At 59.0% G+C, this 23,622-nt stretch overlaps 1 protein-coding gene across 1 annotated transcript; it reads right to left on the bottom strand.

The window, feature by feature from the left end:
- Window positions 1-261: 261 nt before the first annotated feature.
- On the bottom strand, window positions 262-23,459 carry TEAD3 (TEA domain transcription factor 3; the record flags this gene model as incomplete). The annotated part of the gene is made up of 13 exons (XM_061147775.1): window positions 262-1,709; window positions 1,918-2,070; window positions 2,179-2,319; window positions 2,512-2,685; window positions 2,860-2,993; window positions 4,141-4,202; window positions 4,790-4,839; window positions 4,947-5,084; window positions 5,640-5,651; window positions 6,722-6,784; window positions 11,555-11,619; window positions 13,560-13,811; window positions 23,285-23,459. Coding segments are annotated over 13 exons (1,533 nt in total), but the record flags the coding sequence as incomplete, so codon positions are not given.
- Window positions 23,460-23,622: the final 163 nt, after the last annotated feature.

The raw sequence follows: 23,622 nt of genomic DNA on the forward strand, positions 1-23,622 counted from the left end.
ATCTTTTGGCCACACCCCATGACATGTGGGATCTAGCTCCCAGACCAGGGATTGAACTCACCCTCTGTATTGGCAGCGCAGAGTCTCAACCACTGGACCACCCAGGAAGTCCCAGTACATATCTATTTCAAGTGTGGGTGGAATTGGGGCCCCCCCACCCAGAGGAGACAGGGCGGGCGGGGTGACACACTAGGACCTGCCCCAGGAGGAGCGCCCATCCGAGGCGGAGAGGCCTGGCGTACAAGCGACCGGTCACACAACTAGCCCACAAACAAATAACTTTAATTTTTTTTTTTTTTTTATAAGCAGGAGCCGGGCCTTCAGGCCTTCTGCCCCAGCCTTGTGCCACATGTATGATATAACCCATCACAGCTGGATTTTAAAAAATACACAAAAAATATATAATATACATTATAAAACCTAGGTTGGGTTTGGAGGTGGCCTGAGCAATATGCAAACTGTGAGGACCTTCAGGAAGCTCAGGGGCAGTGGAAGGAAGGGGCACAGTACTTCATATGAAACTCATAAATACCCACGGGCAGCGGCTGGAGGCGGAGGGGCCCGGGTGACGGGGAGGGATAACCAGCAGTCCCAGGTCTGGGTGCGGGGAGCTGCCGCTCCAGGCCAGAGAGACCGAGGTGGGGAAAACAACAGAAGAGAACGGCGTCCCCCAAGGGTTCACCACCAGATGCAAGTCTTAGGCAAGAGAAACTGTCAAACCTTTCTGCTGCCCGTTGTCCCTGGGCCAAGGGTCTTCCCCGGGGGCTGGGACTCCATCCTCAGACCTGACCCTCCAGCCTGTTTTAGAGCCCGGGCCTGCCCCTGGGAACCTTTGCCCACAGGGAGGTTTCTCAGGGGGTCCTGGGACCGGGCCAGGCCGGGCAGCTTGGATCTGACTAGGAAGCCCCCGGGGCCTGGATCTGTAGGCTGGTAGGGCCCTGGGGTCTGTCTGGACACCCACCCAGCCACCCTGGCCCTTCAGAGCAGACTCCCTCTGGCCCCTGTGGCCAGCCCCCACCCCATGGAGGTAGTGTAAACCTGGGCTTTAGGGACAGGCTGCCCCGGGGGTGGACTCCCAACTTGCCCACCTCTCTCCCGGGTCCCTCGACAGAGACACTGAGCCCCACTCTCACCCTGCAGGGTCTGAGGATGGCATGAGGGGGCCTGCCCCAGGCCTGGCACACCGCAGCCACACAGAAAGCATAGGCCCTCTCTCTTCCCAACACGACCCCAGCTCAACACTCCCCCGTCCGGGGCCTCTGCACTCTGGCTCCTCGCCCACCACAGTCCCCTGAAAGGTCAGCAGCCACGCACCCCTGAGCTGGAAGGCGTCCTCCCAGGCTTTCGAGGCTGGGCAGAGCTGGTGATGGTGGTCGGCGTCCGGCCAGGCTGCCCCTGTGCCGAGCCCCGCCTCTCTCCTCCTTCAATGAAAGCGCAGAACAGTGGCAGGGAGTGGACGTGCAGGGGTGGGTGGGGAGGCCTCCGGGTCCTCCATCCTGGACCCCTGGGGCGGGGGGGACCAGGCAGGCGTGTGGGAAAGATACTCGTCCTGGATCCTGGCGGTGGTGGTGGTGGTGGTGGGGGCTGAGGGCACCCTAGTCTTTGACGAGTTTGTAGACGTGGTGCTGGGCTCCGTGCTCGCTGGTGGAGACTTCAAAGACGAAAGCAATGACGAGCAGGGTCTCCTGGGAGTCCCGGCTGGTGACCACCTGGGGGCCGGGTAGGAAGAGACGTGAGGTCAGGCGGCCCAGGGCTGGGGTGCGGGGCGGAGGGGTGGGGGGTGTCCTCCTTTCTGGGGCTCAGTCTCCTCCTCTGAGGAATGGGCTTGGCTACCCCCGCTTCGAGGCCCCTGTGCCCGGGGGCCCCTGACCCACCCCCATGCCCCCTGTGCCCAGGTGCCCCCCGCCGCCTCCGCACCTGCAGGACGGTGAAGTTCTCCAGGACGCTGTTCATCATGTATTTCTCTGGCAGGTGCTTGAGCTTGTGGATAAAGTTGATCATGTACTCACACATGGGCGAGCGGTGGATGCGGTACACAAAGCGCCCGTTCTCCAGCCTGGCATACTCGGTCTGCGGGAGCCGGAGGGGGTGGGCAGGGGGCAGGCGTCAGTTGGCCTGCCCACTCCCAGCAGCCCACCCCCACCCCAGCCACGTCCCTTGCTGTGGCCCCCCACTCACCTCCACCTTCTCCACTACCTGCTTGCCAAAGGAGCACACCTTGGTGGAGACGCTGATGGTCATGCTATCAGCCGAGCTGTACTGGGAGCTGACCCCATAGAAGGCGCCTGGGCCCTCCTGGATGGTGCTGTTGAGGTCGGCCTGGAGGAGAGGGCAGGGTGGCATGAGGTGCTGCCCGAGGCCAAGGGAGGCATCCCGCCCGGGGGCCCATCGCCTGCACAATACCCACAGGCCCAGGCAGAGAGGGCAGGGGCAGGGGTCGGGAGGGCGGGCCCGGGGGGCACTCTGCACCTGGCAGGGGCCGTCGGGAACAGAGGGACAAGGGCAGCTCACCCAGAACTTGACGAGGAAGAAGGCGTTGGGGGGCCCCTTCTCATAGAGCTCCTTCAGGCCGCCCTTCTTCTCGGGGAATTTGTCGTATATCTGACGTACATCCACTGCCTCCAGGGGTGGGTCTGAGAAGGCGGGGTTCGTCTGGCCGATGTGCACAAACAGGTGTTTGCTGTACTGTGGGGAGGGCGCAGTACAGGGTCAGGAAAGCACACGCGCGTGCAAGCCCCGGGGCGGCGGGGGGAGATGGGCTGCACGGAGACAGACCCCCTCCTCCCCACGGTGTCCCAGCCTCATGACCCTGAGCGGTGGCCCCAGACCACACAGACCCTGCCCCCAACCCCACGGTACCGTGTCAGGATCTCGCTGCACCTCCATGAAGGCGGAATATTCGAGGAGCCGCAGCCGGGAGGAGGCGATGGTGCGGTCCTGCCACACGGGCACAGAGGCAGCAGCGGAGGGGAGCGGGGCCAGGGGCTCGTAACCTGGGAGGACGAGATGGACCCTGGTCTGCACGGGGTGCTGTGCGGCTACACACAGACGCCCCCGCCTGCACAGGGCCTGTGTGCCAGCTGGAAAACGGCCCCGCGTTTGGACGGGAACAGGGGATGGATTCTGACCCCTTTGCCAGGAGTCCTTGTGCAGTGCGGAGCCTGCACCCCTGTGTGCTGTGGCCTCAGTAATGTACCCCAGTGGGTTTTTCCTTGTGTCACTGTTAATGTGTGTCCAAACAGAAAATACAAGGCAAGTGAAAAGGCAGACTTAGAAAACGAACTTACGGTTGCCAAGGGGAAGGGATAATTAGGGATGGATGTGTACACACTGCTATATTGAAAATGGATAAACAACAAGGACCTGTTGTATAGCACAGGGAACTCTGCTCAATGTCATGTGTCACACTGGATTGGTGGGGGGCGGTTGCGGGGAGGACAGATACATGTGTATGTATGGCTGAGTCCCTTGCTGTTCACCTAAAACTATCACAACATTAATTGGCCGTAAGTGTTAGTTGCTCAGCTGTGTCTGACTCTTTGCGACCCCATGGACTAGAGCCTGCTAGGCTCCTCTGTCCATGGAATTCTCCAGGCAATACTTCTGGGGTGGGTAGCCATTCTACCCCAATACAAAATAAAAATTCAAAAATAAAAAGACAAGTGAAAATGGAAAAATAAAAACTATCCAGAATCCTAATACCTAAAAGGAGTAAAACTCCATGAAGATTTTGGTGTATTTTCCTAGAAAGAATTATATATACACACACATATCAATTTAACACTTTTGGTGGTGTGTACTTGTAACAGAGTTCTGGAAGCAACACTGTAAAAGGTAAGGGGCTTATTCCTGGCCTGTTCCAATCCCCTACCCACCCCTCCCTTCCACTATGCATACATGCACATGCGTGCACATGCGCACATGTGCACACGCACACACACACACGCACACACAGTCAGGCCCGGGCCTGTTCCAATCACCTACAGATGCTACCCACCCTCCCCTCCCAGTATGCAAACATGCACACATGTGCAACACGCACACACACACACACACAGTCAGGCCCAGGCTCTCCTGAGCAGACGTGCAGGTGCTGAAGGAGGGACAGGTGGTGATGGCTGCCTCACGCGGGGAACTTACTGCTGAGTGTTGGCGGCAGGGGCGGCTGGACAGGGTAGGTTGGCTGTGCAAAGGGCTTGATGCTGCAGACAGGAGCACAGGCTGGTTAAAGGATCGCCCCCTTCCCCACCTTCCGCCTGGCCCAGTCACGTGAGTCTCCTCTGGGACCCCCTAGGGAGGAACCTGGCCTTCCTGTGCACTTCTCCGAAATGCATGCCGACCAGCTAACTTCCAAGTGTTCTGTTTTCTTCATGTGTTAACTTTTATGAAGTCTGAATGCATCTCACAACTGATGTGCACATTTAATGTAGCATTTCAAACCCCACCCTGCAGACCTGCTCATTAAACCGAGGGCGTGTCTTAGGAAGAAATTCATCCTGGAGTTGAAGGAGCTGAGAGTACTTGGCTACCCGACTTGTTGACTGAAAGACTGACTCAGAGATTAACTGAGTGAAAAATGATTGTAAGATGGATGACAAGTGGTTGATGAATGAACAGACACATGAATGAACAGACAGAAGCATTAGCTCTCTGAACTGGTGCTCTCCAACCCTCTATTTTTAAATTAAGATTTTGCTCAGCTGTTGCTGGAACCCAGATGGGAAGGGAAGTCCAGCACGGCTCACAGGGGAAGGAAGAGGGTGGGGGAAGGACATGTCCCAGTACTCACTCCTGAGAGGGTCCAGGCTGCTGTCCCAGGAGAGGGGGGCTGCTCCAAAACTGCAGAGACGGGACAAAGGCCAGGGTCCCTCAGTATCCAGGACCCCCACCTCGTCCACCCTAAAGGCACTCCCTCACCCCAGTCCCACCTCCCAGGACCACCATACCCGTGACGAAGTAGAGAAGACAGCCTGGGGCAGAGGGGAGGGTGGGCTGAACTTGTTCTGTAGGACGCTGGCAGAGACGATCTGGGCGGAGGACATGGACGCCATGCTCTGGAGGGCTTTGTCCTTGGAGACCTGGTCCTGGGGAGGAGAGGAGCCCTGTGAGGCCTAGGCCAGGCCAGAGACAGGATGGGTCCCGGCCTCAGGGGCCCCCTCCCAGGCCCCATCTCCTAAGTGTACATCACCCCTCTGATTACAATCCACAGGAAGAGATACTTTTATTTTATTCCATAACCCAGTATACGTGAAAAATATTTCCCTTCATTTTGCCTAATTTGTGTGTCACATACTCTCATAGTTTCGATTTCATCAGCGGTTCTCAAAGTCTGGTCCGCTTGATCAACAAGCACCAGCATCACCTGGAAGCTTATTAGAAATCAAATTCTCAGGCCCCACTTCAGACCTAATGAATCTGAAACTCTGAGGGTGAGGCTGAGAAATCTGGCTCCCTAAGCCTTCCAGGTGATCCTGATATAAGCTAAAGTTTGAGAACCACTATCATCCATTAAAAAAAAAAGTGCTGTTTGCACAGTCTATTATGCTGATTTCGCAATCCATGATCTGAAAATTCTGCATTAGGTGCTTTCCCATCCACTGCCCTTCCCCCGCCCCCAGGGCAGGGGCAGTGCTACTTACCAGGTTCATGGCCTGTGGAAGAGAAAGAGGATGGATTAGACGAGACACAGAGGAGCCCGGATTGAGGGAGGGGATCATTTCACTGCCCTCCTCTCAACACCCACCTGGCTCTCGGGGTCCTGAGGGGCCCAGGGAAGCTCAGAGGCACTTGTGGACCTTCCCCCAGCCCCCCGCCACCCAGAGGGAGTCCATGTCGGCTGAGGGTGCCCTGGAAAGGGCAGGATGAGGGTGGAGGGGCTGGAGATCTAGTTAGGGGATGAAGCTGGGGCCCTTTGGGTCTGTCCACACCACTGGGGCCGTGCTACAGGCAGAGGAGCGGGGGCAGCAGACCTGGTCTGCTGGGCAGCCATGGGCAGAGAAGGGGTGCAGCCTACCCCAGGCTGGGGCCACAAGCCCAGGCTCTGAGATCCTCAGCCCCAGGGCTGCCAGGACTCAGAGTGTCCAAGACAAGGGACGGCCATGCTTGCCAGTCCCCCTCCACCCCGCCTGTGTCTCGTCCCTGCCCACCCGAAGTCCCCATGCAATTAGCAAGCAGCAATTAGGAGGAAGGAGGAAAGGAAAATGGAGAAGAGAGGTGAGCCTCAGTGGCCCTCAGCTGGTCTTCCTCTCTCGCTGTGCGGCGGGCTGTCCTCCTGGGCTCCTTCCTACCTCCAGGGACCGTGGCTCTGTGCAGCAGGAGGTGGCCACTGGGCTTCTTCTGCTTCTCATATTTCTGAGACCCCGCGTGCTGCCCACCTATAGCCCCACAACCCATTCCCTGTCCCGGGCTGGGGTCAGAGAGCAGCACCAGGCCCGGGCAAGGCCAGGCCAAGTGGCAGGGGACCCCCTACCTTCAGCTTGGACTGAATCTCCCGAGACTTCCGCCTGGCTAGAACCTGCAAGTGGCTAGAGACCTGCAGAGAGAGAAAGGAAGGAGAAAAAGAGCAGAAAGAACAGGAGAGGCGAGAACAGAGCTTCAGCCAGAAGAGAGCCACAGTGGGGCCGGAAAGCCAGCCAAGGCAGAGGCCTGAGCCGTGCAGACAGTGGTGGAGGCGCCGTGAGTGAGGAGGGGGCTGGAAGCCCCGGTCAGGCGCCTGACATACCTTGATGCCAACCTGGTACTCCCGCACCTTCTTCCGAGCTAGAACCTGTATGTGGCTGGACACCTAGGGGCCGCCCCGTGCCCGGCCAGAGAGGAAAACACAGACAGTGAGGAGGCATAGCTGGGGTGGCCACGGGCAAGGAGCATCCCAGCCCTTATTCCTGGGACCACCTGTAAGTGGGGGGGGGGGCGGAACTGTGGGGCCCCTGTGGGCAGACACCCCTTTGCACTGCCAATTCCGCTCTCTTTTGGCCTGTCTTGATCGAGCCTACTGTGGCTTCCAGGACTACCATGTACAGTTGCACAAGTTGTTCACTGCGTAAGAACACCTGACCAGTGAGGGCTAAAATTTAGCCCAACCTCTGCTGGCCGAGACACGTGCCCTGATGCGGGGCTGCATCTAAAGTAAAGGAAGACAGACCCCTGGAATCCAAGATGACATCAGTCATACCACTGACTAGAGAAGCTCCTGGATATCAAAACAGGGGAGCTGCTAAGCTGGATCGTGACGCAGGATTTCGCCCCTAAAGGCACTGCTGGAGCACTTCAGGAGTATGACAACAAGTGTGTCAATGTGAAGAAACGAAGCTTCGCCGGACTTTCCATGGTGCTGGCAGCTTACAAGCTTTTCAACTACCGCCATTCTTACAAGGAGTTCAAACACAAGCGGCCACGCAAGTACCACTGAAGAGGGCCCGGCGTGAAGGGACACTCTGCATTCCTGACCATGACCTTTGCCTGGCAGCCCTGAATCCTTTCCTATCCTAATGGAGAATTAACACCCATTAAAAGATGACTGGTAAAAAAAAAAACAGAGGAAGAGCATCTTGTATTCTTCCAAGCACGGGTGACTTCTTCCTCACTGGACCCCTTTTTTTTTTCCAGTTGGCATCTCAGAGGCTAGCCATGGCCATAATGCTCCTGCTGGCCACCAGATTACACGCCAAGGCCAAATCCCTTACAGAAGGTCTCTCCTGAACCTCTGCCTAAGTCCTCCCAAGAAGACCCCAGCTTGCCAGCCTATGGAACCAGGCCTGGTCTCGCTCCTGCTTTGTTCATGTAGCTTCCTTCCCCAGCACGCCTTTCTTCCCTGCAATCATCTGACTGCAATGCAGGAGACCTGGGTTACAACACATGGCAGTGTGGACCCTCTCTGTGTACACAGTATATCCTTTTAACTGCATTTCTTCTCCAGCTCCTCCTTCCTGAAGCCTCCCTCAACTGGCAAAACTGAGCTAGCCACAGTCTGGATGTGTGCACCGTGGGCTTGCACAACACCCCCTTGACATTGTCAAGGATCTGACCCTGAGCCTCAGAGAACTAAACATCTCTGTTTTTTTCCCCCATGAAACAAGCGGGAAGGAAGTCGAGGATCTTCTAAGCTGCTTCACTTTCAGTATCAGCAATTGCTGTTGGCTTGCCTTGCAAATTGTTTTTATTGACACAAAGAAACAGTTTTTCTTTTTAATCATGGACTAAAAATTACTATGTAAGGGCTGCTGGACAGCCCCCTGCTATCTGGTGAGGACCCAAATACACTAGTGCGTCTCACTTCACCGCACCCACAATTCAGACCTGCATCCAGCAAGATTCTTGATCATGTCACATCATGACAATAACCAGAATTTACCGAGCACAGCTAGTATTTTTTTGTTTGCTTCTAAATGTATTACTTATTTATTTGGCTGCACTGGGTCTTATTTGCAACATGCAGGATCCTTAGTTGTGGCATGTGGGATCTAGCTCCCTGACCAGGGATTGAACCCAGATCCCCTGCACTGAGAGCTGGAAGTCTCAGCCACTGGATTACCAGGAAAGTCCCGCAGCGACTATTGTTCCTGGCACTTTACATGTACCAACTCATCTGAGCTTTACAGCAATGCTAAGAGGTTGGCACTAATATTATTCCCAATTTAATATGATTGGGATGATGAAACCAAAGCACAGAGAAGTTAAGCAACTCATCCAAGGTCACACAGCTGGACCCAAGTGGCCTGACAGTGGAGCCCACTTGGCCACCGCCAATAGGCCCTCAGCCCAGAGGACTTATCTCCAGATGGCCAACTCTGGGACAGCTGAAAGTCACATGGGACTTAATCCTAATGTAATATTTAGCTGTGCTTTCAATATGGACGCATTGTTGTCAGTTAGTCACTAAGTCGTGTCTGACATTTTGTGACCCCAGCACTGTGGCCTGCCAGGCTCCTCTGTCCATGGGATTTCCCAGGCAAGAATATTGAAGTGGGTTGCCACTTCCTTCTCTAGGGGATCTTTCTGACCTAGGGATCAAACCCACATCTCCTACTTGGCAGACAGATTCTTTACCACTGAGCCACTTGGGAAGCCCATGGAGGCATTGCATTTGGTATTAATTGCTGTGGTGGTGGTGGTTTAGTTGCTAAGTCGTGTCCGACTCTTGTGACCCCCATGGACTGTAGCCTGTCAGGCTCCTCTGTCCATGGGATTCTCCAGGCAAGAATATTGGAGTGAGTTGCCCTTTCCTTCTCCAGGGGATCTTCCCGACCCAGGAGTTGAACCCAGGTCTCCTGCATTGCAGTCAGATGATTTACCAACTGAGCTGTGAGGGAAGCCCATTAATTGCTGTCAAGTAGCTATAAAAAATAAATTTAAAAAACTGCATTTTTTTTCAACCAAAAGTAAAATGAAAACCACCAAAAAACCTTGCATTGCTCTTTGTGACACATAGACACACCTTGTTCTCACAACCACAGGTTGGGTCCCTCTTTAAGGAGATATCAGACATCAGAGTTCTAATAATAAAGTTAGAGGAGTGTCACCCTTGCAAAATGACAAAAGCCAGAGGTTTTTAAAATCCTGAGCTTACCAACAGCTAGTATGTAAAATGTCATTGTACAGCCAGCCTTCTTGGGATATCTGGCCAGGAGCAGGTATGATGCTGGACCCAGAATTCAGAGGATCTGTTCCCTCCCTGGGTCTCACTTGAAGATCCCTGGGCCCCTTCCCACTCTGACCAACAGGTTCTTATAAACACATCTTCTGGGTGAAGTAGGACACACCTCCCCAAGACAGTGCCCTCTTCCTGTGCCTGGGATGGCGGTTTGTAATGACTATACTAATAAGAGCAATAGGAGTGGCAAATTCTTACACAAATACATTGTTTTACATTTCAGCTAACTGAACAGCCGAAGAACAGAGGCTGGGAGGTGAGGCATCCCCTGCCCGCAGGTAGAGGAGCAAGTATTTGAAGCCAGGGGCTGAACGGCTAGTATTCCTCCCGTGGCCTCAGGCTTCAGGGAGCTGGGCCCTGTCTGTCCGGTTCTTGGCGGGATCCCTAGTGCCGAGTGAGCACAGTAGCAGCTCAACGATTTGCCAAATGAATAAATGCTGTGCGGTCTGAGCTGGCCCAGGGACTTCCCTGGTGGTCCAGCGGCCGAGCTCCCAATGCAGGGGGCCCGGGGTTCGAACCCCGTTCAGGGAACTAGATCCTGTGTGCCACAAGGAAGACCTGGTGCAGTCAAGTAAAATAAAATAAATAATAAACTAAAAACAACAACAACCATGTGCTGGCCCAGGGAGAGTGACTAATGAAGGCCTCAACAATGAGGGAGCAATTTCCACACTAGGTGAGTGGACCCAGAACCTTCCTTGGAGACAGTGGGGATCTCGGGGGTGGGTGGCAAGGCCCAAATCCCACCCAGACAGGGAGGTTCGGGCGGTGCTGACCTCGGGTCTCCAGGGCCCTGACTCCAGCCTGCCTCTCTTACCCCACATGCAACGCACCCTAAGGGGCTCCCTGCAGGTTTCCTCCCCGGACTGGAAACCACCTGATCATCTCCCAGATCACCAGTTTCTTCCGTGTCCACCACCGCTGCCCTCACCACGGTCGCTGCCCAGGCCACTGCTGCAGATCTAGGTCCCTGTCTCCGCCTGGCCCTCCCTACGCGCTGCCTCGGGGGCTCGGGGGACAGGCCTTAACAGCTGCCGCTCCCTGATCTAGTCCCTTCCAGGCCCCCAGCTGCCCCCAGGGAAACCTGGCCCTCGGGCACCAGCCACATCTCTCCACCTCTCCCTCCACACACCACCCCAACTGAAGGCTCTTTCCCTGTCCAGTGGATCCAGCCGCCAACCTGCCAAGCGACCTTAGGAAGTTACTTAACTTTCCTGGGCTTTGGTTTCCTCACCTGTAAGATGGAGATAATTACTGTACCTACTTCACAAGGCTGCTATGAGGACTAAATACATGAACATAAAGTCAACTCTGGAGGCGTTAACAATTATTATTTGTACAGCCAACTTCCTCAGCCTGGAAGAATCATCTTCCTTTCCTCCTGCCTGGCTAAATCTTGTTCCTTCTTAAAAAAGGCATCTTGAGCATCGTCTCCTCCAGGAAGCCTTCCCAGCCCTCCCTCCTCCCTTCCCCTGCTGCTCAAGGTTAGATGCTTGTCCGACAGCGCACATGCCAATCTCGGCCGTGCCGCCCTCCTCTGCACTCATCTGTCCAACCGTCCGTCTCCCTGACTGGTCAGTGAGCCACTCAGGGCAGGGACACACAGCTGCTATAGTTGCCCAGCGATCTGTGGTCGCTGAACCAAAGATCTGGGGGAGGGGAGCGGTCACAAAGGACAGCGGGGACTTCTTCCCCAGAGGTCCAGTGGAGGAGGAGACTCCTCGCTCCCAATGCGGATGGCTCAGGTTCAATCCCAGGTCGGGGAACCAGGGCTGAGTAATGGGGCGAATCCGAGGAAGTGGGCAGGGCAGTGGGCTAGCTCGGCTGGGAAGGGGCTGAAGGAGGCGGGAAGAGGGTGTCTTTGGCGGGGGGGGGGGGGCGCGCACAGCATAAATCATCTCTTACCTGTTTTCTCGTCCTAGTCTTCCCCGTCCTCAATTTAATATAGCGTGCGATCAACTCATTTCGACCTAGATTGGGATGAGAGGAAAATGGGAAGTGGGCAAAGAGGAGAGCCCCCTCCCCAGCTGGAAACCACACCGCGCCCCCTCCACTCCTCTTCTGTTCCCCCCTCTCTGTTTTCACCCCACACCCAGCCCTCTCCCCGCCACCAAAGGGGCACAAGCAGAGCAGCTGAAGAAGGGGAAGCCCCAGGGTTCCCCCACCACCTCCAGGACCTGGGGGGGCTGCTCATTGGGGGAGGGATCGCAGAGCAGGAGGTGGAACAATGTCAGGCGGCCTGCCGGGGGTTTTCCCTGCGAGACGGACAGGGGCAGGTGTGGCCGAAGGGCGGCAGGACAGCTGGGCCCCCAACTCCCAGCCCCGGGCAGGGCTTCCTTTCCCCCTGTGTTGTCACCGAGGGGGTGTGTGCATGTGTGTGTGTGACATCTCCTCCTGGGCACACATCCCCGTGGGTCTGTAAGAATTCTGGGCCCTGGGTCCATCCTAGTGTCCTGGCCATCAGGAGTCCCTGGACAAGTCCCTGCCCTTCTCTGGTGGAATAGGCAGGAAGGACCGGGCGGTCCCCAACACGCCTCCTACACCGACAGCCTGGGTCAAGAGGTGTCACTGAGCGCATCACCGTGTCCTTGAGCCTGTCAGCTCCAAGTCACTGGTTCCCAGTGTCTGTCCTGCCCTGTGAGAGTGAGCTCAGCCTGTCAGCCTTGGATGGGGGGTCTGCTCTGCACCCCAGACCCTCGGGGTACCCAGAGGCTGGCCAGTGTCTGAGGGCTTGGCCCTGTGAAGTGGGCTGTCGTGGTGCTTGGGACACATGGTGCGGTGTATGTGAGCATCCTCAGGGGGCATACCCCTTACCCCCAACTCCAGGCCACCTGCCCCCCAACTCCATAGCCTCCACAGAAGGGCCACATTCTCCAAATTCCTCTTCCATGACAGAACCAGGCCCACTGCCCCTCCCTTCCTGCCTGCCCCCTCCACCCCACTCCCTCCGCCCTGTCTAAAAATACCCTGCGGGGCTGCCCCGGCCATCTGGGAGGTGGCGATGGGGGCAGGTGGCCCCCATCCCGGGGAAGGCACCCGGGAACACCTGCCCGCCCCTTGAGTGGGCCCGGGCTGGCGGTGGGTGTGTGCCCGTGGGAGGGGAAGGGGACCCAGGCCGCCCAGCTGTCTCCCTTCTGCGCCCGCCACGGCGCTGGACACCGGGTGCAGACGGCCTGCCCCGCTCCGGAGAGCTGGAGGATGCTGGCAAGGAGCCAGCAGCAGAAGGGCTGAGTTATCCCAAAAATGCGGCCCTGGGAGAGCCCTCTGAGGAAGGAACAGGGTGGGGGGGGGGACCACTCCCTTCTGGAGGCAGGAGGTGGGCCAGGTGGCAGAGGGAGGCAAGCAGGAGGCCTGGGAGGAGGTGAGACCCTCTTCCCCACACGGGCCCTGTCCCAGAGCGGGCCTCTCACCACCCTGCAGTACCCCTCCCCGACCCCCCCTTGATGGTGGGAACCCCTGCTCTGCGCCGGGATCCCACCCCAGGCCTCAGCCCTCGGGGGGCTCCCCGACGTCCTCCTAGGAGAGGGACCCTCCCCAACATCCTCCTAGGAGAGGGACCTGTCTTCAGGTCCAGACCAGAACACACCAAACTGACCCAGTTTCCGGGGCCCACTGAGTCACCCCGAAACCTCCAGGCTGGTAGGGGCAAGGAGAGGAGGGGCAGCCAGGGGGGTGTCACGTGTGGGTTGCGCTCTGGTGGAGGGGGCAAGCCTGGCCTGTTTGTGAGGAGGATCCAGACACACAGGCTTGCACGCCCAGACTCGCCCGCCCGCCCGCCCGAGGAGGGCTGGAGGCCCCGCGGGACTTCGCCAAACCGGTTGGGTGAGGGGGCAGAGAGCAGGGGGAGGGGCGGGGAGGGCCAGGCGCCTCCCCAAGTCCGGCCCAGGGTCCCCTGCCTCCCCGCACGCACCATACATCTTGCCCTCGTCCGACAGGATGATCTTGCGGCGGCCGCAGGGGGGGTAGATGGCCAGGGCCTCCTGGAAGCTCTGCTCGATGTCTGGGCTCCACACGCCCTCCGCGTCGTTGTCCAGCCCCTTGTCCAGGCCCTCGGGCCCATCCTCCCGGGCCTCCCCGGGGCTGCTGCTGGCATTCCAGCTGTTGGACGCTATTGTGCTGGTTGCTCTGGGCTCTGGGCCTGAGCCCACTGGGCAGCCTGAGCCTGGGGGGCAGAAGCAGAGGGGTTAGGGCAGGGCCCTCCCAGACAGCAGCAATCTCCCACCCCCGGGGGCCAGGCCGGTGCTCCAGGGTGGGGTGGTTTAGTCAGAGTGCCGTGTGACCTTGGGTGAGTGACTCCACCTCTCTGAGCCTTATTAAAAGGAAGGAAGGGTCTCCCTGAGATTGTGAGGGTTAAAATGAAATGAGATCAAAGTGCCATCCATGATGCCTGGCTCTTAACACTCAAGACATGGTACTGGTGGGGATCAAGGGCAACAATAACAATGCCTTATACCTGCACAGCACCTTTGTGGGAAAAAAGTACTTTCGGAGAAGGAAATGGCAACCCACTCCAGTATTCTTGCCTGGAAAATCCTACAGACACAGGAGCTTGGTGGGCTTATGGTCTATGGGGTCGCAAGAGGCGGACATGACTTAGCGACTAAACCACCACCACCTGTACCTTCCAGTCAACCCTCAAAACTAAGGTGGCGTGGCGGGGAGGGATTGGCAGGGGGGTGGCAAGGAGTGATGCCCATTATTCAGATGAGGAAAACAGGCTCACAAGACCATGCAGCTGCCAAAGGCACGGTGATGAGGAAGAGAGGAGGGCTACACGGGCAGGACCAAGGGCTTCTGCAGCTCTCAGAAGGGCTCCTTGCCTCTCCTCCTCCTCGTCATCGGGATCCCAGATCAGGGACCCCCACCTGTGGGTTCCCTGGTGGCTCAGACGGTAAAGAAGCTGCCTGCAATGTCGGAGACCCAGGTTCGATCCCTGGGTTGGCAAGATCCCCTGGAGAAGGGCATGGCAACCCACTCCAGTATTCTTGCCTGGAGAATTCCACGGACAGAGGAGCCTGGCAGGCTATACAGTCCATGGGGTCGCCAAGAGTCGGACACGACCAAGCGACTAACACTTCACCCCTCATTCTCCCCCAGCATTTCAACACAACCCTGCCAAGGACCTACCATGGGATGAGGGTCCCTGATCCAGGGAGGGTATGGTTTTGCCTTCCTCAAAAGCTAACTCATGAGAACCCTGCCAAGGAACGTAATCTCAGGGCAGGAACTGCCCGAGGAATCCCGGAGAACGGAGCGACGCTGGCGGGTAAGGGAGCAGCTGAGAAGGTGCCGGCCGACAGCCTTGCTCAACCCCACCCGTTCCTCCATCCCACTTCCTGTTCCCGCACCTCCCGGCCCCACAGCAGCCCATAAACCACCCACACGCCCGCCCCTGCCCTGGCCCACATGGTGGAAGGGCCAGGGCTCTATAAACTCTGAGTTCCCTGCACACGCTGAGCTGGATTATTAAAATAGACCACACCCAGACAGTCCCCCAACACACACAGCCCTTCGGCTCACCCCGGCCCCCTTCAGCCTCAGAACTGCACATCCAGTGTGTTTTCAGGGTCCAGGGAGCTGCAGAGCCCCAGATGGCTAGACTCTGGGATGTGCTCTGGGCTGAACAGAAAGAAGGGAGCCAGGTGGGAGACCCCCACAGAAGCCAGGGAAGAGAATTCTTTCCCTTCAAACAAGAATTCCAGGTCCTGCCAAATGGGTGGGGGTTCTCCCTTTGGCGACCACCTATTTACTTTGGAAGGCCTGAAGCCCGGGAGTAGCCCGGGAGTAGCCCGGGAGGGGGAAGACCGGGTGGGGGGTGTGTGCCTGATCGTCAGGCGGATGTGGAGTTTACACTTCACATTACTACAGATGACAGCACCTGCATATGGCAGGCACTCGTCTGGGACTTGACACACACTGACTCACTCCATCCTCACAGTCACCTATGAGGTGGATACTATTATTATTTCCACTTTACCGATGAGACAACCAAGGAACAGAGGGGTGAAGCAATTTGCCCAAGGACACACAGCTAGTGAGTACTAAAACTGGGTTCTGAATACAGGCGATCTAACTTTGGTCTCTTAACCAAGATGAGAAGTCCCACCATCTGCAGACGACGGAAAAGAGATCCAGCTGTCGTGGCAACCATCCTGAGTCTGCCTACTGGGGTCTGGGCCAAGGGATCCCCTCAACCCAGGTGGCTGGAGCAACCTCAAGGACCCCCAGGTTACTGCCATAACCCTTCCTTGGAAGGCCTTCAAGACCAGCATGCCAGAGGGCAGCCTCGGAGAGAGGAGGGAGAAAGCTGTGCTCCTGATGGTCACAGGGGCCACACTTCTCTGTTCAGCCCAGGGACTGAATCCCCACCTCCATCCCCTCCTCAACCCCTTGAGGCCAAGTTTATGTAATAAAGGGGGGAGGGCAATGTGGGGTGGGGGGGACCACAGCGGCTCCTGTACTGCCGTAGTTGGGATGCAAAGCCTCCCCCAGGCCTGACGGTGCCACGGATGGGTGGGCTCTAGAGGGGAGGCAGATGAGGGATTATGATGAGCTAAGACCCCTCCCAACAGATTCCTCAACCCATTTCCCCCCAAATCCTTCTCTGAGGCCTCCCTCAGAGCAGCAGGGGCCCAGCGCATGGGGGGCCCTGCCAGCCCCAGACTTTCCAAAGCAACTTTCCTGCCTCCCCCAAGTCTCTGCCCGCCTCCCCTCACCCAGGCGGCGGGGGCCCCCCCCTTCTCAGGGTGATGTCAGCCCCGCCCCGCCCCCCGCAGGAGCACTGTGGCCAAATATGGCGAACACAGCAGTGCTTGGGAGCTGGGACAGACTGGGGGGGCGGGGCGGCGGCCCCTGGCCGGGACTGCTGGCAGCTGGCGAGGGGGAGGGGAGCCCCTGGTTGGGGGGGGGGGGGCCGCAAGGACAAGTCAAGGAGAGAAGCGGGACCACCGTCCCTCCCACTAGCTCACTGGCTACATGCAAGACCCACTTTCCAGGCACACTCCTGGGGACCCGAGGCACCCACCCAGGGGCCCGCAGGTGACCCCCACCCCACACAGCCATGCCCAGGAGCACTGTCTGCAGGTTATGCTGCTGTGTGGGTGCCCAGATTGATGCCCAGTGAGAATATCTGCACCCCACCCCCCAGCCCAAGGCACAGCCGGGCACTGGCAGGTGGGCAGTGGCGCCTGGCTGGGGGCTGAACTAGGGTCTCTCTCCCGCCATGTCACTCAGGAGGGGTCAGTGCGGGGAGCCTGGACAGGCCTCCCCAGAGTTACTGCCATGGGGCGAGGACAGAAAGGGGGCCTGCCGTGGGGCGAGGACAGAAAGGGGGCCCCCCCATTCTCTTGGACTCCAAATCACTGGGACTCAGCCTGCGGGGAGGGAGGAGGCTACGGGCTCCCCACAGACAGCTGCAGGGCTGGACTGAGGCCAATACTGAGGCTGATGGTGAAGGGAGCTGACCCCAGGGATGCTAGCCCCCACCCAGCTTAGGGTCTGATCTGCCTTTTCCATGGTGGGGTTCAGAGGGGTGACAGCCCCCAGCTGCTCAATGTCACTGGCCCAGGTGTGCAGAGCCTCTGCGTTGCTCTCAAGAAGGGTGGGAGAAGGGGGAGAAAGACCCAAGTGAGGGGCAAAGAGGGTGGAGCCTGAGACGGACAGGAGGGATGGGGGTGAGTCTGGGAGTGGGTGAAGGGGAGACAGCCAAGAAAACCGACAAAAGAGACAAGACGGTCAGAGTGACAGACCCAGAGTGGGAAAGCTGGAGTGAGGACAGGAGGGAGAGATTGAGATCCAGAGAGAGACATACAGACGGGACAGGTGGATTGCTGGAGAGAGTGGGATCCATGGACACTGTGGGGAGGGGGTGAGTGGCCGTGACCAACAGAGACTCCGACAGACAGACACCAGGACGGAGGGGATGGGAGACCCAGCTGAAGGGGGTCAATCAATAAACCAAGACATAGTCAGGCTGTGCGGGAATGGAAAAACAGAAGGTAGGGGGAGAGAGAAAGAGACAGAGTGAGGGAGTAAAGGGCAGAAAGACCCCGAGGAGCCCCGAGCAGACCAAAGGGGAAGGCGGGCGTGACAGGGGAGCCATCGCGGGAGGCTGGGCCAACCCCAACAGGGCCGCGTCCTGGCGGAGCGGCCCGCTGCTCCCCAGCCCTCCTCTCGAAGGACCTCCCCTCTCCCTGTTACTGCAGGGCCCGCAGGCCTCTGTGGTCTCATGTGGCCTTTACCTTCGATCTGACCAGTCACACCTGCTTCCCCTTCTCCCAGGGCCTTGGGAGGTCAGAAGATGCCTCTGGGTGGTGGCCAGGTGGGAGATAGGAGGCTGGGCGAGCAGGCTTCGGGGCCCTGAGGGAGATAAGGGGTACTCTGCAGCCCACTCCCCTCCCTGGGGCCAGACCTGCTGGAATAACTGGCTGGACAGCTCCAGGGGTGGAGGCCAGGGAGGCTGGGGCTGCCACAGAGGACCTAAATGCCCACCCCACCCCCCAACTCCAGACCACCCGCCCTCGACTGCCTTTCAAGTGGGGGCAGGGACAGACTTGAAGCTTGGGCCTCCCCAGAGCCTGGGCCTCATGGGAGATGCAGGCCAGGCCAGTCCAGGCAGGTGTCAGCAATCCCCCCCACTCTCCCCAGGTAGCAGCCCCACCAAGGGGACGACTGAGCTGCTGTCCCCACTGGGGGTAGCGGCGGGCGGCAGCTGTGCGCTCCTGCAGGACCTCACTCCCCAAAGTGCTCTCACGCTGAGTGAGAACCTCACTCAAAGGGTGGGAAGATGAGGAAATCAAAAGTTTCATCCTGAATGCCCTGCTTGCAGACCAGGGCAGGGCGGGGCAGGGCCGACTGGCCGGGGGGTTGAGGATGGGGCCAGCAGTGCAGAAAGGCTCGGGGAGCCTCCCCGCCCCCCTGTCTTTTCCTCCTTCCTCCCCACCCACCCCCACCGCGGGGCCAGCTGTTCTCCAGCTGCCAGAGGCTCCCACCCTAGAAGTGGCTGCGCTGTGCTGGGACAGGGAGCGCAGGGCGGGTGGGATGCGGATGGTGTCCGCCGCCCCCACCTCCAGCCCAAGGACCCCCCCCCAACCATCCCCCCCCCCGCCCCGAGGGACCCTGCCAAGTGACCACGCCCTGCCAGGCTGGGGAGGGAGTACCCGCCTCCCTAGAGCCGGGCTGAGATTTTTACAGGAGGAAGCAATTTGCAGAGCCCACTAGGAGGGAGGTGATGGGGGCTCCCCCGCTGCCCAGCTTATTAATGTGCTTCCAATTTGGGAATCCAGCCTCTGCACCCACCCACCCCCTCTCCTAGGGCACAGGCTTCTCAGGGAGCCGAGGGGGCGGGGAAGCCCCCCCAGGCTTCTCTCTCCAAGGCTCCCCCTCACTCTCCCCGCTCCAGCAGTGTAGGAGGGAGGGAAGAGGCTCGGAGCCCTCAAACCTCCTGCAGAGAGAAGGCGCCCACTTCCCAGACTTCACCCCCCAGTCCGAGCCGCTGTCCAGTCTCCTCATCCGGACCCAGTCCAGGAAGGCCAGGGATCCAGGCTAGAAAGGGTGGGGGTGCCCTAAAGGGGTGACTGGGTTTCACAGTTCAGAGGGCCCCTTGGACTCCGGGTCACCCACTGAGCTGTGACCCATCCCTCAGTCAGTTGTTGCCTCCTCGGGAAAGTCACACTGTCAATGTCAACACAGAAGCTTGCCCTGGGCCTCTCCTCTCTCTCAAACATACACACTCCTCTTCACAGCCACTGTCCCGCACATTCACTGTCACCTGCATCTCTCTTATTTCTTTCTTTTAAAAAAAATTTTTTTTTTTTTGGTGGGGGGAGCTGCATGCAGCCCTACCAGGGATCAAACGTGTGCCCCCTGCAGTGGAAGCACAAAGTCTTAACTCCTGGACCACCAGGGCAGTCCCTTAATTTTTTTTTAATGGTGATAAAATATACACGATAAAAAAAAATACCTTTTTGAAGTGCACGATTCAGTAGCATTAATTTCATCCTTTGTTTCTAACAGTTTTCTTTTTGTGATCTGCCACGTAGATGCACGTGCACGGGGTCACGGGCCCTCAAATTCAACACACACGGCATCCCACGCCATATATGCCACAGCCCTGAAGGCTGTCACCCCCACGGCCCCACTGTCTCAAACCATCTCAGATGTGACCACCCACAGGGTCAGTCTCACCCCATAAGCGGCACCGACCCTCAGCATGTGGACCTTCTCCGTCTCACCCACACACCTGATTTCACACTAGGCCGTCGCCATGGCGTCTCAGCACTCACACGCTGCACTAGGTAGAGTCCATCATGTCACAACAGCTTCTCAGCGTGTTACACGTAAGCACACCCGGCCCACAGAGTGTCCCTCCTTCTGCCTCGGACACACACAGCATCACACGGCCGAGTGGCCCTCACACGTGTGGAGCGTCGGAATCCCAGCCAGTCAGTCCCGGACATGGATGTGAGCTTACACCAGTGGTCAAGCAGTTTCTTTGACAAACCCACCCCGCGTGATGGCCCCTCACACACAGAGGTCCCCTACACACACAGATACGCACGCATGCAGCATCAGTCATACACGAAGAACGTCATTCATAGTTTCTCTCAAGCACCTGCAGCGCCAGTCACACACCGAGAACGTCACAGCGTCTCTCACACGTGCGGTTTACAAAGTCACCATGTCGCACACAGTTGCCCTCCTGTTAAGTCACACACCTGAACTGGTTTCACCCCAGTTCCCCTCACGTGCACCACCCCTACGGTATCACCCACAGAGGGTCCCTCTCGGCCTCTCACAGACACACACACACAGACACACACACACACACACACACACGTCCAGCGGCACACACAGTTGCACTCCCGTTTCCCTCTATCACTTCCGGTCCTGTGGGCCTGGCAGGGAGCACAGGAAGCAATCAGCACTCTAGGAAACCTCAGGGGCTGAGGCTTTGGGGACTCACAGAGGGACAGGGTTCTCTGGTCCCTGCTCTCAGCCTCCTGGGGGACGCTGAGCAGACAGGCAGAGCCCCAAGGGGCAGTGCCTCTCGGGCAGACCACCCTAGGCTGGCACAACGCAGGGGGAAGGGGACGACGGGGCGAGGCCACAGGGACAGGGCCAAGTGTGATCAGCTGGCCTCCACCCCAGCTCTGAGCAGAGAAGCTCCCGCCATGGCCCCAGGGCAGCCCCAGGGGTCCACGGAGACCTGGATCCTCAAGGCTACCCCTCGAACCCCACAAGGGGAGCAGAGACTGGGACCTCCCGGCCACTTCCACAGAGAGCTGCAGCCTTGGGAGCCCTCTTTCTTGGCTCCTTGGGGCCTGGCACCACCAGCTCCCCCCACTGCCCCGCACTGTCCTCCCTGTGAGCCGGACCCCTTGGCTCCTCTCCCTTCCTGAGCGAAGAGGTGGATAGGACTGGGAGTTTTTGCTCCCTTCCAGCTTCCACCCTGAGCCCTCAGAGGGGTCTGGGAGAGGGCTGGCCATCCAGGTGGCCTCTGAACACCATTCCTTGCCAGACCCCACAGCCGGTTCCCAGGGCTGTTCTCTGACACCTGGCCCCCCTGCCCCGCTGCTGTCTGCACCTGGCCCCCCTGCCCCCCTGCTGTCTGCTCCGGTAACCTTCTCAGTCCCTCTCACTGGCTTCGCTGCCTTCAGTCACCCCCAGTCAGCCCTCAGTTTCTTCCTTAGACCCACTGATCACCCACTCACCTCTCCAGACCCCACCAGGTTCAGTTTCCATGATGGGGAGGCCGACTGACCAGGAACCAAAAAGAGACTCAGAGAAGCTCAGAGAAAAGGGACCAGAGAAGTCCTGGATTCCAAGCAGGGAAACTGAGGCCCACCAGGATGACACAACTGCTTAGAGGCTCAGCTGGGACCAGACCTCTTAAGTTCTTGACCGCCTCTGTTTGAGATGTCTCCTTTACATTTTAATATTTCCCCAACTGTTCAGAATGTGCCAAAATCTGTAAACCTGAGGGTGAACGTGGGAGCAGGGCCCAGGACACACACACATACACACAGTTCTGTCCTGCCCATCGCTGACCATCCTACTCAGCCAAATGCGCTAAGTAGCATTAATTACTGTTCCCTCCTTGGGGGGGCAGGGGAGTGACGGTGGGGGAAGGCCCACGAGGTTGAGACTCCCACTGGATCCCAGTCTCTCTCTGAGGCGGGAGCATGTGGGGTCCCATGAGTCCCCCTCATCATACATCCTAGTCCTAGAAAAGACATCTGTCCATCACCTGCTCACAGGGTGAGCAGGGATTCAGGAAGAGCCCAGAACCATGGTCTGTGGTGGCATGCCTATGGGGAAAAAGAGCTGCAAGAATCTGGGCGGGAGGAAGACCTCATTTCTCACCAAAACTCTAACTTTTGGCAACTTTAGATTTCCCTCCTTGCCCCAGACTGCCCCCAGCATCCTGGCCAACAAGGTGTCCTGGCCCCCCTGCTCTGGGGCTGCGGGAGGCGGGATACACAGAGGCGCCCTGGGCACCAGCCCCTCTGAGCTGTGTCCAGCCCCCACCCCCACCCCCTGCTCTCCTGGGCTACAAGTTCAGGCCTGACCTGGTTCTGCCTCTACCTGGAGAGAGAAAAGACACAGATGGAGGTGTGAGGGACGGCTTCCCTCCCCTGAGAAGCCCTACCCCAAGGCCTCAATCCCCCTTGTTCACGGAAAAAAAACAACCTCTCAGCCCTGGATGAGGGCCCCTCTCCCGGAAAGCTGACACGGAGGGGTCTGGTCTCGATGACACTGCCCCAGGGCCCTGCTAGGCTGGAAACCAGAGGCTGATGGGCGCTCCCAGCTCTAGTTCCCCAGGCAGGAGTAAAGGGCATGACAGACAATGGTGGGGGTGGTGAGTGTGTGGTGGGGCTTAGGGTTAGAGGGGACAAGCCGCCCTCAAGTCCTCTAAAGTCTAAACACGGGCTCTGCCGAAGTGTGTGGCCAAGGCAAGGCCCCAAATCCAGTCCCCTTCGGAACCAGGCTCGCAGAGCTCAGGGCTGGAACTCCGAAACCTCCACCCCGACGCCGGCGGCAGAACTGAAGGCAACTTAAGCCCCTGCCCCTCAGGGGGCACACGCCCGGGGTCGTGAAGCTTGGCTGCCAGACACCGTCCACAGTCCGGCGCGGCTGCGGGCACCGCGCGCGGGAGCCGGCCTGGGCGCCCGGAGGCCCGGCCCGAGGCCTGCGTGGAGCTGGGGCCGGGCGGGCTCTGAGAGAGCGCCAGCCGGGAGTCCAAAGGGCGGCGGGGCTGGGCGCTGCGGGGACGAGCTCCCCGGTGGCAGGCCCCCCAACCCCAGACCGTGCGGGCCCCCGGACCCCGACCTCGACACCCCCAAATGCAGACGTCTGGACAGGCGCTGGCACCGGGGCCAGGCTCCCGGCTCCCCGACCTCCCCCCGAACCACTCGTCCGGGTCGCGGGGGGTTGGTGGGAGGGTGGGCGGGGCTTCCCGGAGAGCTTCTCCCCCTTTCCTCTAAACTTCCCGGCACCCAGATCCGGGGCTCAGGCTCAGGCTGGACAATGGCTCTGGGAACCAGCCCCCCCGTGACTGCTCCCCACCCCCCGAAGCACCGACCAACCACACCACCTCTCCCAGCGGGGCCTCCTCCCGGCGTCCGCCCGGCTTACCTGGTCCGATCTCGCGGGGGCGCTCCGGCCGGGCGGCTCCGCCGGGCCCGAGGGAGCGAAGAGGGGGGCCGGGGGAGGGGGGTCGTGGGGAGGGGGCTGGCCGGAATGTGCGGAATGAGCCGGGCCGGAGCGGGAGGCGCCGGGCGCGGAGGAGGGAGCGAGCCGCACGGAAAGTTTGTGTTGAGGAGCCGGGGCTGGGGGTGGGGGCTGCGGGGAAGGAGGGGGCGGGGCGCGGAGCGGGGCGGGCACCGGCCTCGAGGGGCGGGGCCGCGCGGGGCCGCCCCCTGCCGGCGCCCGGGCCGCCCACCCCGGGGCTTCGGGACCCCGGCGGCAGCTCC

Source organism: Dama dama, chromosome 7, assembly GCF_033118175.1.
Source record: "Dama dama isolate Ldn47 chromosome 7, ASM3311817v1, whole genome shotgun sequence".
Classification (NCBI taxonomy): domain Eukaryota; kingdom Metazoa; phylum Chordata; class Mammalia; order Artiodactyla; family Cervidae; genus Dama; species Dama dama.